General features: G+C 41.3%; 1 protein-coding gene across 4 annotated transcripts in view; it reads left to right on the top strand.

The window, feature by feature from the left end:
* Positions 1-516: 516 nt before the first annotated feature.
* PHIP (PHIP subunit of CUL4-Ring ligase complex) overlaps positions 517-16032 on the top strand; it is a 262408-nt gene continuing 246892 nt past the window's right edge. For all 4 annotated transcript variants that reach the window (XM_073626842.1, XM_073626841.1, XM_073626840.1 and 1 more), the window contains exons 1-4: positions 517-776; positions 868-926; positions 1045-1074; positions 1600-1659. In XM_073626842.1, coding sequence (XP_073482943.1) covers positions 746-776; positions 868-926; positions 1045-1074; positions 1600-1659 — 180 coding nt within the window. In that variant the 5' untranslated portion in view covers positions 517-745. The remainder of the gene's footprint in view (positions 777-867; positions 927-1044; positions 1075-1599; positions 1660-16032) is intronic.

The raw sequence follows: 16032 nt of genomic DNA, 5'->3' as shown, positions 1-16032 counted from the left end.
TTCGAAAACGTGTTTTTGTTTTTTTTTTTCAAAAATGTGTTCGAACGATTTTTTTTTTTTTCGAAAACGCGTTCGAACGATTTTTTTTTTCGAAAACGTGTTCGAACGATTTTTTTTTTTTCCGAAAACGTGTTCGAACGATTTTTTTTTTTTCCCGAAAACGTGTTCGAACGATTTTTTTTTTTTTTTTTTCGACTGGTGCATGGGCTAGCATTTCTGTCAGCTTCGCGTTCTACTCACACTGTAAAAAGTCATTCAAGAAACGTCACTTTGGAGTTACAGGAGTGGAATCTGGCCATTTCCTCACCGTTTCTTTACATGACAGACGACAAAAACACAGAGCATTTCTGTGAGGAGAATTTTTGTGAGGAAATAAGAGGAAAAAAAAACTCGGTGCTTTCCAGTCATGAGCAAGTAGTGCGGCGCTGGCCGCCCAGCAGAGAGCTCCCAAGCAGGGACTTTTTTTTATGATCTCCTTCTTCAAGCGCTGGGCGGAGGGATACCAGAGCGAGTGAGGGGCCGTTCTCTCGCTCTCACCACACAGCTTGTTGTTTCCTCCTCCCTCCGCCTGGCTTTGCATGGTGGAGAGCGGAGGCTTCTCTTTCTCCTTCCTGCTTCAGACCCTGACAGCTCCAGGGGCAGGGCCCGGGAACCGCTCCGGCGGCGGTGCAGGCTAGAAAAGAAGGGGGAGGAGGAGAGTTGGGGGGGATAGTAGGTAGATAGGTAGGTAACCAGCCGCCCCATCATGTCCTCCTCCAGCAGCGAGCTGAAATCCGGTACGGGCAGCCTTTCCCATCCCCCAATAAACAATGTGTATGTGTGTGGCGGACGGTGCCCTCACCCTCTGTGTCTTTCTGTGTCTTGCAGAGCTCTATTACCTCGTTGCCAGGTTTCTGGAAGATGGACCGTGCCAGGAGGCAGCTCAGGTATACAGGAAAAGAAGGGGAAGGAGGCTCCCCTGTTTAGGAGGGGGGGGGGGGGGTCCCCGATATCTCAGGGGGGTTGGTGAGATGTTTTGGTGACCCTTCTGTTTTGTTTCTGCAGGTCCTGATCAGAGAAGTGGAGAAGAAGGAGGTGAGGAAGGGGTATGGAGTCTGCTTGGAGGGGGGAGGAGAGGGATGGGGGAGGGGGGGGGAATCCCCGGAGATGGGGGGGTGGAGATCAGGGCACCCCCACTTTATGTTATCCCTGCACCCCCATTCTAAGGCTTCCATCGAGCTGATCCCCCTAAACACAAGGAGAGAAGGGATGCCAAGGCTGATCGTACCGCTCCTCCCCCCCCTCCCAGCCAGAGATCTGGAGGGGGCGTGCGAGCCATTCTTTCGATCTTGGGGGGCTGCTGTGCCCCCCAACCACCCTGATCTTATCCCCCCCCACATCATCAGATCAGCTTCTGTACCCCCCGAGATGGCACCTTACAAAGCCATCCAGAGGGGCCGATCGGGGCCCTGTCCGTGTGCTGGGTGCGGGCAGAGCTGTCATCCTACAAATGATGATTGGAAACATTCAGTGGGCTTTAATGGGATCCGACCAGGAGGTGTACGGCCACTTACCGTCCCCTCTTCTCCTCCTCATCACCGGGCTCCCTTTATTTTACAGCTGCTGCCCAAGAGGGTGGATTGGACGGGCAAGGAGCACCCCCGGACCTACCAGAATTTGGTGAGTCAGCCCAGCAAAAGTTTTTTATTACCTTTATATTTTCACAGCGAATTGAATTTCCCGCATTTTCTGCTACTTGCCACTGTGGTGTAGTGTGTGCTAGGGGAATGGGCCTGGCAGGGGGGCTGTGGGGGGCACACACTGGGGGCACACGGGGTGGGGGATGGGATCGGGGGGGACACTGATGGGAGGAAATCTGGGGGAACGATGAGGTTTGGAGGTGCTGGGAATAAAAAGAGACGTCATGGATGTTGTGCTGAGAGGAGGGGGAGGGACTAGCAGCCCTGGGAGCAGAAATGGAGGAAGGAGGGGGAGGGAGCCAGCCTGGGATTCATGCAATGAACTGATCATACACTAGCAGGCTCTCTATGCCTCGGGCACTGCACTGCAAACATGCCACACACCTAGGCAAAACATCACCAGGAGCACAGCCCTCTCATCTGCTGGACACACTTATGTCACAAGACATTTCTTTTATTCAACACTGATTGCTTTTACATAGCAGAGCTGCTCCTTCCTAAACCGATTCAAAAATATCTTAAGTGCTTAGGAATATCAGTCTTGTAGTGGCCATACATGCTTCACTTTTATTATCCGATTGTGTGATTATCGATCATGGTGGAAGCTGATCGATTTGTTGTGCATCAGTTAAAAGCACCAAGATCATCCGATCATTAATTTTGCTCATATTTTCACTGATCATATCTCCCAACTATCAATTGAATTGCACTTCCCAGTGTGTGGCATATCACCTGGTTGTGTTGTCAACTATCAAACAGTTATTCCTGTTGGTTGGGGAGGGATTGATTGGAAAATAGTCATTTAATGAAACCTGTATGGTCACCATGAGTAGTCAGTGTTTAGAAATATCTGTCTTAAATAAACAAAACCTGTTTTATAAATATTAGCAATGAGTGTGTGTATATATATTTCTTGTCTGACTGTACAATCGGCTTTACGTCTGTAATGAGAACAAATTGTGATGTCAACTATCACAGTTATTCCTATCGGGGAGGGATCAATTGGAAAATTGTCATTTAATGAAACCTGTATGGTCACCATTAGTAGTCAGTGTTTACTTGGGGACTGTGACAGATACTGAGATGGGCTGTGACAGGTGCTCAGGTACTTGTGTACTTAGATAAACTGTGACAGGTACTCGGATGGACTGTGTCGGGTACTCAGATGAACTGTGACAGGTACTCAAATGGACTGTGACATGGGCTCTGACGGGTACTCAGGTACTCGTATGGACTGTGACAGGTCCTCTTTATTAGGGGGTGGGGGGCAATCAGTGTGGTTGGTGTACACTGCAAGTGGTAACCAGATGTTAACGCAATCTCCTTCTCACACACGATCGGTGTGAGGGGGAGAACCCGGTAACATCTTGTTACCGTGGTTTGTTGACATTCTGTGACCGGCTGTGACTGGTCACAATTTCTTGTGGCTTATCTGGTCAGGCTTCATAAGCTGGCCACATATTATACAATTTTCTTGTTCAATTTCCTTTTAGATTCCCTTGAGCTATGTAGTGCAAGAGCCTGCATGACTGTATACAAATTGAAAGTGTTTAAGTTGGACATTATATGGTTTTGTTAAATCTAAGGGGAAAATTGTATAATGTATTGTCAGCCTTTAGTGTTTAAAGCTTTTTTTTTTTAGTACAGATCACTGTACTAACCTTCCAGCTGTGCCTTTCTGTTCTGACGGGGAGAGCTGCAAGCACTGATCATACGCTGGTTTTCCAGCATGTCCCTTCAACAAAAGCTGGTCTGGCTTCTGACGAAAGGACAGATGTACACATGGTCCATATATCGGCAGGCTCCTGCTGAACTGGCTGATATTCGGATCAACTGTGTGTACCCAGCTTTAGGGTTGATTACTTGACAGTTATTTTATATGCTATTATACAGGGGATACTTATACTTCTTGTTTTATGCACTATGGAAATTTTTTTTGATGCAAGCGTTATCAGTGTTTGACCTTTCTAATACAAATATTGTAGTGTTAGAGCAGATTTTTGTAGACTGTTAACATGTGGGAACCTTGAAATGGTTTGAGGATACCCATGCTAATAATTGCTATATCTACAGTTCACTGTACATTATTTATGATGGTTAGTGACAAGAATGTTCCTTACATTTGTGGTCCGGAAGAATCCACCTAGCTAAAAAGATCATTGATGTCAGTGGAGGTAGAAAAAAAGAAAACGAATTCAGCCCCTTCGGCTGGGGCCTCCTACAAGTGCAGTTTCAAAATGCTCACTGTTTTAAGATACCCAGGCTGAGTGTTGTACCTTGTCAGCCATTGATTAATGCAGAAAATATGGAGATGGAATGTAGGCGATGGCCTGTATTTGCTAACCTAGCTTATTAAAGATGTAAGCTTTGGGATAACCTATATTCCTTTAATAACTTAAAGTATAGCTAAAGGCTAAACCATTTTTTTTTTTTTTTCTTTTCAGTTTAGGATAGGGTGGAGACAGATTAGAACTCGTCAGTTTTTATTGCTATCTGTGCCACCATTAGGGAGATTCAACCTCTCTATTTTTTCCTGTTTACCATTATCATTGTAAGTAAAAGAAAATCCCAAATTTTGGGTTGTCTCCAGAAAATTTAGAGGGGAAATATTCCAATGGGGACACTCGTTTTGGTGACCTGGGAATCTCTAAGGGATTGCCTTTGTAGGGATATCCTCTCACTTCCCTTTTAACTATGGGACAGGAAGTGAAGGCAAATCTCCCCAATGGGACAAAGATGGCAAAAATAAACCTTTACCCTCCCTTAAGCCTCATACACATGATCCGATTGTTGACAGTGCATTGTGTGATGACAGACTGTTTGCCTAAAATCTGACAGTTAGTACGCTTCTTCAGACAATTGTTGTCCAACTTTCGGCCAACAAATGTTGGATAGCAGGCTAGTAAATAACATTTTCTGCTTTTCATTTTTATGATCAGTCAGTTTCTGCAGTGAAAAAAATTTTTTTTTTTTTCATGATCGTTTAAATTTTCTAATTATTAGTGGGGTTTCTAACAGTCAATGTGTGTGGTTTTTTTTTTTTTTTTTTTTTTTTTTTTGAAGTTATTCATTCCAAAATCAGATTTTAAAAGAAATTAACATTTTGAGGTACCCTGGAATGACATTCATCCAGTCATCGAATGTACAAAATTTAACTAATGTTCCTTCAAAAAAATCTACTAGTCTCTAGCAAGCTTATGCTTTTGTTCCTTGAGTCCATTTTAATTCTGATGTAAGCTATTTTTTATCTCAAAAGCATATTACTAGCCTATAATTTTAATCTGTGTAGTAAAGCTTAATTTTCCCAGGTCATCCTCCAGGATGGTCCTATGAGAGATAGACTCCACGTCTTACAGGAAACACAAGCCCAGAGGGGTTTAAAAGTCCACCCTCTCCATGGCTGCCCCTCAGTTCTTGTGTTTCCTGCCTACTGCAGGCACTCGCACAGCATCCTGTTATTTTTTTAATTGTATTATATGAGGAAGGTGACCTGCAATACCTCTCGCTCTGCTCTGAAATTCTGGAGTGGAGATGGTCCTGTGTCAGAAAAGGGGGGGGGGGGTTGCGTAGGATGTGAGTGGTTGTAGGTGTGTGTGTTTTTGTTTGTTTTTTTTGTTTTTTTTTAATCTAATTAGGGCCCCTAACAGTGAGAGACAGAATCACAACAAAAAAAGTCCAGGGAACTGCATTTAAAAAAAAAAAAATCGAACCTTCAGCTTCCTCCACATATTTTCTATGGGATTAAGGTCTGGAGACTGGCTAGGCCACTCCAGGACCTTAATGTGCTGCTTGAGCCACTCCTTTGTTGCCTTGGCTGTTTGTTTTGGGTCATTGTAATGCCGGAATACCCATCCACGACCCATTTTCAATGCCCTGGCTGAGGAAAGGAGGGTCTCGCCCAAGATTTGATGGTACATGGCCCTGTCCATTTTCCCCTTTGAGGTGATGTTGTCCTGTCCCCTTAGTAGAAAGACACCCTAGAGCATAATGTTTTCACCTCCATGTTTGACAGTGGGGATGGTGTTCTTGGGGTCATAGGCAGCACTCCTCCTCCAAACACGGCGAGTTGAGTTGGTGCCAAAGAGCTTGATTTTGGTCTCATCTGACCACAGCACTTTTACCCAGTTCTCCTCTGAATCATTCAGACGTTCATTATCAAACTTCAGATGGGCCTGTACATGCGCTTTCTTGAGCAGGGGGAACCTTGCAGGCACTGCAGGATTTCAGTCCTTCATGGCGTGGTGTGTTAATTGTTTTCTTGGTGACTATGTTCCCAGCTTCCTTGAGATCATTGACAAGATTCTCCCATGTAGTTCTGGGCTGATTCCTCATCGTTCTCATTAGGGGTGCAATGGATCGTCATTGATCCGTACGGATCAACCTCCGCGGATCAGGACACCTGCGGAGCGCTCTGTGGCCTCGGCCATAGGAAAGGCCGCGGCTTCAGCCTAGCTCCAGAGCGGCGGCCATTTACCACGTAATCGCTCCGTCAAATGACCGGCGTCCTCTCTCCCCTCTGTGTACTGATCTGTACGGTGGAGGGGAGAGTTCGGATGGCAGCAGTGCCAATACTCTGCCATACCCTACAATACCCTGCCAATATACCCGCCAATACCCTGCAATACTCTGCCATACTTTGCTAATATATTATTACAGTGGGGGAGATTTTTTTTTTTTTTGATCCGAGGAACAATCCGAACCGTGAGTTTTTTGATCCGTTGTACCCCTAGTTCTCATTGAAACTCCATGAGGTGAGATCGTGCATGGAGTCCCAGACTGAGGTAGATTGACAGTTATTTTGTGTTTCTTCCATTTGCAAATAATCGCACCAACTATTGTCACCCTCTCACCAAGCTGCTTGGCGATGGTCTTGTAGCCCATTCCAGCCTTGTGTAGGTCTACAGTCTTGTCCCTGATATCCTTGGACAGCTCTTTGGCCTTGGCCATGGTGGAGAGATTGGAATTTGATTGCTTCTGTGGACAGGTGTCTTTTTTTTTTTTTTTACAGGTAACAAGCTGTGATTAGGAGCACTTCCTTTAAAAGAGTGCTCCCAATCTTAGTTTGTTTCCTGTATAGAAAGACACCTGGGAGCAAGAAATCTTGCTGATTGATAGGGGATCAAATATTTACTTATTTTACTACTTTTTTTTTTTTTTTTTTTTAATGCATTTTTCTGGATATTTTTGTTCAGTTTCTCACTGTTAAAATAAACCTACCATTAGATGTATACAGTGTATAGTTCTGTAGGCATGAAAGAGGTCATACACACAGCTGGGTCCACAAATGAAAACGTGTTGTGTTTAGTCACCAAAAAAAAGTAGGATTTGTACATATGTGCAGATGCATGTAAACACTGTGAGCATCTAAATGTGAATACTTATTTATTTTACTCAGGATCTTCTGCTAGCTTTGCCAGTAACAGCACACACATGCCCATGTGAATAAAGCCTAATAGTTGTTACTTTTTTATACTAGAATATTTAGTTTAGTATATGATGCTAGCTCAGCAACCAAGTATGTTTGGAAATTTTCTGATGTAATCTATCTTTACCTGGCAAAAGGTTCTTCTTTTAGACTTTTGTTTGTTTCTAGGACTTCACTTTTGTAGAAAGTATGTCTTGCAGGTTCTGGTTCTTGAAATTTAACAAAGACTGTTTGCTTAGGCAGGGTTTCTCAACTGGGGTTCCTCTGGAGGTTGCTATAGGGGTTCCTTGAGTGATTTCTGTAAGGGGGTCACTCTTCTCACTGACAATTGCACTAATGTATCATGAGTTGTAGATAGTTATTTTTAGCAGGGGTTCCCTGAGACTGGAAAGTCAGACCCCTTTCACAATGAAGGAGCTTTTCAGGCGTTTTAGCGCCACAAATAGCGCCTGAAATCAATGGGCACCGCTGCCGAAGCTCCTGCAAAGCACTTCGACAGCTGTGCTTTTAACCCTTTGTCAACCCCTTCTTTGGGGTTCAAAGCACCCCGCTCCCGCCCGCACAGCGCCGGTAAAGTGCCGCTAGAATTAGCGGCACTTTACTACTAACGCTCGGGCGGTCTGGATGTGAAAGTAGTCCTTTTTTTTTTTTTTTTGAAGGGTTCCTGTGATCAAAAGGTTGAAAGGCTGAACGAATGTCTCATTTGGACGTGCAAAGAAATTTGAGCATTAATGGTGCTTTTTTAAGAAATTTGCGTTGCGGCTGTGTTTTTTTTCTATCATTTGGATTTTTGTGTTGTCACCTTGCCTGGAAATGCTTTCAAAATGCATCTGAAATGTGCTGTAAATGCCATAAGGTGTTTGTGGCACGTTTGCAGTGGATTTACACTGACATTAATGGAAGTGTTTGGGCAGCGGTAATGCCTAGCAAATAACACACGTCAAGTCAATTTTGATGTGACACAATGCCAAAGCGATCATGTGTACAACACTGGGAACTACAATGCGCACAATTTTGGTAGGTGTTCGTGGAGTTTTAAAAACTATGTACCTGTTAATGTGATAAATACTGAATTTGAAGGACTTTAGATCAGTGTTGGTAAAATGAATGGGGAGGTAGGATGTTGGATCCTTAAGAGTAAAAATATACCTGCCAGCTGGAATCTGCAGGATACAATTGCTTGTTTTGTTTCCTAGGGCAAAAGTGGAAGTGCACTGGGGCACTGATATAAGCGGGCTGTTCAGTGAAAGTGAAGTCTGACATCAGCATCCACAATTGTTCAGGTCACATGACCTAACATGTCTCTTTCAGTTAGCCTGACCCAAAGCTGGAGCTCCATGTAACTTTGTTTCCATCTGACAGATACAAGTTTTATTACGTATTTTTTTTTTTTTTTTTTTTAAAGGCTGGTGGCTTAAGTTTTTTTTTTTTTTTTTTTTTTTTTTTTCCCATTTGAATAGTTGTATTTGTTCTGTCGGGAAAAACTGGTTTATCTTCTGCAGTGCAAACCTACTGAGACTTTTTTAATGTGACGTGTCTGTTTGTTTTTTTTTTTTTTTTTTTATTTATTTTTTCCATGCACATGGTTGGGTATTCACCCTATTTTACTAGCATTAATTTTCCAAAGTGAGCATTGACATTGTTGAAATCCTTTTAGTAAATAATGACATTGACTTTATTAACAAAATAAAGGGGATGGGTTACAAGCTCTGTCAGGTTTTACTGCTGTCCAGGATTCCATTAGGAGGTCTTCCCTCCCCTCACTTTTTGTTACAAGGCTTTCACCAGACACAAGTGCAGGAAAACTTGTAAAGGGGACACAGGCAACTGTAAAAAGCTGACTGGAGTGCAAGCCTTGGCTTTCCTTTCTTCTTCCTTTCTTGGGAAAAAAAAAGTTTATTTCTGTCATTGGACTTTCCCTAACTTAATATAGCAGTAAAACCTGACAGTTTAACACTTTACCTCTTGATTCAAAAATAATAAAACAAGTTGGTGAAACACTAATACTGCACATCTGTGAAAAGAAAGTTTGTGTTATTAAAGTGTGGATGGGGTTAGTACATGGCTGACTCAAACTTTGACTGTAATGTATATACTGAGCCAACCAAAGCCAACGTCATTTACTGCTACATGTCCAAAAATCTCCAGGGGAAAAAAATGATCATTTCCAAACTGCATTCAGAATACAAAAGCAATGGCAGGTGCATTTTTACTTGGATTTGTATTACTGAATATTGAGTTGTTTGAGGAACTATTTAGCTCTGCAGGGAGCCAGCTGAAAACTAGTGTAATGTGATGGAACTGATTAACAATCCAACCATTCCACCTTTTATTCTTTTCCACAAATGTTTAACATGCATACCACACATCTTGGCTGTACCCAGCAGCCTCTGGGTGGTATTACACATTTCATGTTGTAGTAAAAAGGCTGCCCGGACTTTCATGGCTGCTTCATAGGATTAAATGGGATCACACCCAAAGTTTTTTTTTTTTTTTTTTTTTTTTTTTTTTTTTTTTTCTCTCCCACACTTCTTTCTAGGGGGTAAAGTAAGCTGATTACTGTTATGCAGTTGCATATTTAGTATCATGGGATGGACTCGGTAAAAAGTTGCAACATGACTGAAGTCTAAACTTCTGTGGAAAAATAAGCTTATATTTAAAACATTATCATTATTAGTTCTTTTTCCTGACAGTCTGTAGCTCTCCGTTTTAACCACTTAAATACAGGGCATTTTCACCCCCTTCCTGCCCAGACTAATTTTCAGCGCTGTTACATTTTGAATGACAATTGCGCGGTCATGCAACACTGTACCCATATGGAATTTTGATAATTTTTTCCCCCACAAATAGAGCTTTCTTTTGGTGGTATTTGATCACCTCTGCGTTTATTTTTTGCGCTATAAACCAAAAAAGAGCGATAGTTTTGAAAAAAAAAACTATTTTTTTTTTACTTTTTGCTATAATAAATATCCCATTAAAAAAAAAACAAAAACAATTTTTTTTTTTTTTTCTCAGTTTAGGCCGATATGTGTTCTTCATATTTTTGTTAAAAAAATCGCAATAAGCGTGTATTGATTGGTTTGCATAAAAGTTATAGCGTCTACAAAATAGGGGATACATTTATGGCATTTTTATTATTGTGTGTGTTCCTCTGTACTGGGAACAAACCATCGGTCTCCTCTCCTCTGACAGGACGTGGATCTGTGTGTTTACACACAAATCCACGGTCCTGCTGTGTTCACGGGCAATCGTGGGTGCCCGGCAGACATCACAGCCGTTGGGCACGCCCTCTAGAGGCTCAGGAAGTAAGAAGTCATATGACGGCAGCCTGGAGGGATAAAGTGTTCCTGCCGCCATCATATCACTATGCGCGGTAGGGAAGTGGTTAAAAAAAATTATATTATATTTATATTATTTTCCCTGTACCGCACCAGTGTGAACCTAGGCTGAAAGTGGAAGAAAAGCCCATATTCTGGGTTGCCCCAGAAAAGTAATAGAGGAAACCTCTTCCAATGGAGATACTAGTTCTGGTGACCTGCGGGACCCCAAGGAATTCCGCTAATTTGCAGGGATTTCCTTTTACTTCCTGTTTTGGCTATGGGACAGGAAGTGAAGGTAAATCTCCCCAATGGGACTCTGATGCTAAAAAAACTGACTCGGTGATAACTCTGCCTTACACTATACAAAATGGGGAGGGGAGGAGTTTTGCTTATAGTTTACGTTTTAATCTTTCGCAACTTTTAATGTCTCATTAACACAAAACTGCACTCAAAATCACTAGCAATCAGGAGTTTAAATTGTACCCTTATATTGCTTGCATAGCCTAAAGCCAGCCATACATGGATCAACATTCCACAGGAGCTGGCTGAACTTTGATCTATGTATGGCTGCTCTCATTCAAGGGGAATCTAGTAATCAACTTCTTCCCTACGAGACTGCGGTGTTGACAAGGGTATTTCAGCAGCGAAGGAGTCCCACTGCCAGGATACAATAGCTCAGTGGGGGGATACCCCCATCCACCTTGATGTGCAGATGGCGTCAATAACCACTTGATGCCTGCGCAAAAGACAGTTACAGCACGGGCTTAAATTGCTACGAGGGTGTACATGTACGTGCTCACATTGCCCACGCCCTGTGATCTTGCTGACAGCGTGAGGAGAAAAATCAAGCTGATTACCGGTTCATGTAAAAGGGACAAATAATTAAAAAAAAATCCCAGTGGTGATTAAATACCACCAAAAGAAAGCTGTACTTGTGTGAAGAAAATGATAAAAAAATGTAATATGGTTACAGTGTAGCACGAACGTGCAATTGTCATTCAAAGAGTGACAGCGCTGAAAGCTGAAAATTGGCCTGGGCAGGAAGGGGACAAAAGTGCCCATTAAGCAAGTGGTTAATTTGTTTTGTTTTTCAACCGGGCTCGCACACACTATTGCGTTGCACTGCCCGTGTTACCCCAGTGTGCATCAGTTTGTACAAAAAACATTCTCAGTTTTCTGATTGGACATTAAAGGGAACTGCAATGGTTAACTGTTAAGTCTAGTGGTGACAGAATCGTGAGTAATACCAAGAATGATCCTGTGCTGCCTCCTTAACTTGCTCCTGGCTGCGGTCATACTATTGCCTCTTAAGGTTGCAAGATCAAGTTAATTATGCTGCACTGAATGTGATTATGCCAAGGGACCGCCCACATAGGGAGGAGGAGAGCACAGGCGCAAGGCCTTGTTCACACTCGCTCAAAATACTGACCCATAACAAACGTGCCCATAGCGTTAATTTGAGCTGCTCATTGAGTTTGAAGCACGTTTAACACACTAAAACCGTTCCCCGTTTGGGCTGTTGTGAGCAAGATCTAACGTGCCGCAATAGCGCTGCGAATGAGTGCTGGCGTGTTCATGGTGTGTTACTGTAGACTTGAATAAGTTGAGATGCTTCAACTTCCAAACTCCACTTGAGGCTTGAATTTTGAAGCGATACTAACACTTCTTGTTTTGATGTGAACAGCCTTTTATGCTGTCTATTATCACTTGTGTAGGAGTTTGAGGGATGTTAAAAATGCGCCTCAAACTCCTGCTGTCAATGCCAGTGTGAACAGAGCCTAAGATGGGTTTTCAAGTCTGTTCATCCCTCCATAGAGTTAACAAGCATTTAACTTTTGCAGTCAGGGGGCACTGCAAGAGTACGTTTTTGCATTATTCTTGGAGTTCAGCTTTAAACCGTATATCAAGGAATCCTAAAAAAATGTAAATTTTCCCATGTTTTGTCCCTTTACCCTGCAGTTACAAGGAAAATACCTGTTGATGTGCCAGAAATGTACTTGACTCTTAAAGAAGTCATCCAAGAATTAAGTCACTATTTAAAATGTGCTGGGTTACAATGGGTTAAGACCAACCAGTTGTATGCCATCTCTAGCATTTATCTTTCTTTCTATTTACATTTTTACTGAACTATTGCTATACTTTAAGCACTCCTATGCTGGACTTTCAGATCTCTGATCCTACAGTTACGAGTACAGCCGCTCTGCCCACCTCTCTTCTCCCCTCCTTGTCAAGGCATGGAAGGCTTTGTATTATGTAAACCCATTTACAAAATACAAAGCCTTCTGTGAAAAGACGGAGCAGTGAGGAGGAGCAGGCAGTCACACAGCAGCCACATCTCTCCCTATCAGTATAGCAATAGTTGTACTCCTCTTCAGCGAAGCTGGCATACACAATGTTGGACTTAACCGATTGTAAGCGAGCATATTTAAATAGTGACTTAATTCCTATAGCTCCTCTTAAAGGGTATTTCTACTTTTTTGCCAATTAGACTTTATGCCCATTTTAAATTTTGTTACGTGTCCCAATTAACAAATTGCAGCTTAGGTTTAATATGCTCTTTTCTGGAACGTCCAGCATGTAAAAAAATTGTACTTCTTTTTTTCTATGAGGGGGCTGGAAAGTTGTGTTAGCCATAATTAACCCTTTGCGTGCTGTCCAGGCAGACATCACTTCAGTTGTAATTGGAACAGTAGTCTTTTCCTTTGTATATTAATGAGAACTAGACTTGGTCCAGCTATTGGACAGATCACACAGAGCTAACTGAGAAATACTTGCTGTCAGCCATAACACCTTCTCCTCAAACATTGAAAAGGTAAGGAATATTTAAAAAAATGAGGTATGCTGTGTAAATGTAAATGCAAGAAAAAAAATATTAGGTTTTCTGAAATATGGCTGCAAAAGTGTAAATACACTTGATACAGCTTAGGATTAGGGCTGAAACAACTAATCGATTAATCGACAACTAATCGATTATGAAATTGATTACTATTTTCATAATCGATTAATCGGCCAGTAACATAATGGGGTTAAAAATAATAAAATTAGCCCTTTTATAGTACAAAAAGAGCAAATAATCGCTACTGAAAATAATTCTTTTCACACTTCTACAGTAAAAAAAATGAACCCCTTACAGTAGCGATTATTTGCTTTTTTTGTACTATTTTTAGTTTTTTTTTAACCCCATTATGTTACTAAACGTGGTTCACACCTATGTGTTTTTTGGTCCTTTTTGCAGAAACACACTACAGTTCATTTAACATGGTTTCCTATGGGACACGTTCACATCTATGCCTTTTTTCAGCCGCTGCGTATTTGGAAGGGGTCAAGGACCCTTTTTTTTTTTTTTTTTTTTTTTTTTTTTTTTTTTTTTTACGCAAAACGGTGCATTTTTGTTTTTTTGCAGCAATTTGTATTTTTTAATCTGCCCAACAACAAATTGGCCAAAAAACTGTATTTCTCTTCTAATAGTGTATACAGTATATCTCTAATAGTGTATATACAGTATATCTCTTCTGTCTGTTATTCTCAGAGTGGATTCAATATTTTGCTCCCTAACCATATAGTTGGTTGTTTATATTTACCACAGCATAGAGATATTTAAGAATAAAAAACTTTACATATTAACTAAATTATGCACCACACTTTTTTTTTTTTTTTTTATGGTTATTAACCGATTAATTGATTATGAAAATCGTTAGTTGCAGCCCTACTTAGGATTGTTTTTTATTTTTGAATCATACTTACCTAGGTGGATGCAGCTCTGGTCTGATGCTGCATCTGTCCCCCGCCGGCTCTAAAACGGAGAACTAAGCAATAAAACCCTGCCGATTACTCGTTTCTCACAGCTCCCTGAGCAGAGAGCTGGTGACTGTTAATCACGGCTCTCTTCTCCACAAACCCCCTCTACCCCCCCCCCCCCCTTCGCTCACTTGAGCGCACAACTCGGGTTCTCACTGGCTCGCAGAGTGCTGGTCAAAGCATGTGGGCGGATCCCAATTTCATTGTCGCAATCTTGCTGGAGTCCAGACCGGCACTGTATGACTTTACTGTACAGTACATAAACAAAAAAATGCAGTTAATATAAAAACATAAAGAATCAAAGCTGTACATAGACGTATGCAAAGAGTTAGTGTGCCCCTGGTTAAACTTGGTCATGTGATACTCTGAGTATAATGTTTTAGCTTTGCTGATCCTTACCTGCCCTAGAGGTCAGGCATCCAAGAGCAGTATTTTTTCCAAGTAAGGTAACTGTTTCCATTTTATTACTTTTTATCCATCAAAGAAAACCTTTAACAATTAATAGAGGTCACTTTAACAGTCTTGCAGAGGTGTGCAAATGATCATTCAGAGGACTGAATTTGTATGCCTCTTCATTTCAGTGTTCAGTGTTTGACAAATATTTGGTCTTGCAACACTGTATTCAATTTATGTAATTGTTTTGAGATCAGTTTTTATTTTTTACTAATATAAAGTAACTAAAAAAAACATATTTGAGTTAGTTTAGATTATTAGTGATCAGTAGCACTTTAATCACTGAATGAGGGTGAGTGTTTGTGAACACTATAGTAGAGGTGCACCGAATGGAAACTTTAGTACCGAAAAATGCCAGATGCACTTGACTGACACTGAAAATTACAGTTAAAAAAAAAAAAAAAAAAATATATATATATATATATATATATATATAATATATATATATATATATATATATATATATATATATATATATATATATATATATATATATATATATATTCTACTTTTTAATTTAAATGAATATGAATTTGTCGGACATTATCAGCACCTTTAGCGGAAGTAAACCTCAAGAAAAATGCATCCCTTTACATTCTATGCATGTCTTCACACTGGTCCATTGCACACCAAAAATGCACCTCCCCATTGAAATGTGTTGAAAACGCAGCAAGAACGCATCAATAACGCACCTGTTACATTTTTGTCATGGTTTTTTGAGTCACATGACCTGTGAAAAACACACCATAAGCACAAAGAATCGCAGCAAAGTCGCGGTAAAATCGCATGCGATTTCAGCGCCATTATTGCCACCTTTTTTCTCTATCAGCAAAATGCCCAAAACTGCATTTTTCGGCCACTGAAATTTCGCTGCAATCCTACACTATAGTGTCATGGATGTGATTCAGAGTGATCACAACACAGAGCTACGTTGTTTGGCTTTGTATATAATGACTGATCAGAACTGTCCAATGACAGCTAAGATTACAGGCACTCATGAGAGCACGGGCAGCCCAGGTGTGCTTTCTGCAGCTCTGTTTGTTTTTAAAACCGCACTCCAGAAATAAACATCATCTTTCTTCCTCCTCTGTGTGTGTGTGTGTGTGTGTGTGTGTGTGTGTGTGTGTGTGTGTGTGTGTGTGTGTATATATGTATATATATATTATAACATAACCCCGGTTCTTATTTTTTTGTACAGCACTTCTCTTTCTGATGAAAGTGATCCGAGCGGCCCGCTGGATTGCTTTTAGAAGCAGCAGAAGGGGTCTCTGATAATATATTGAACTTGTTTACATTTTATCCTTGACATATGTATCTGAAGATTTGTTTGGCTCAGAAATCTGTAATGCTCCATTCA

The sequence above is a fragment of the Aquarana catesbeiana genome, linkage group LG04, assembly GCF_042186555.1.
Source record: "Aquarana catesbeiana isolate 2022-GZ linkage group LG04, ASM4218655v1, whole genome shotgun sequence".
Taxonomy (NCBI): Eukaryota; Metazoa; Chordata; class Amphibia; order Anura; family Ranidae; genus Aquarana; species Aquarana catesbeiana.
Note: the sequence above shows the minus strand (reverse complement) of the source record. Positions and strands in the feature narration are given on the sequence as shown.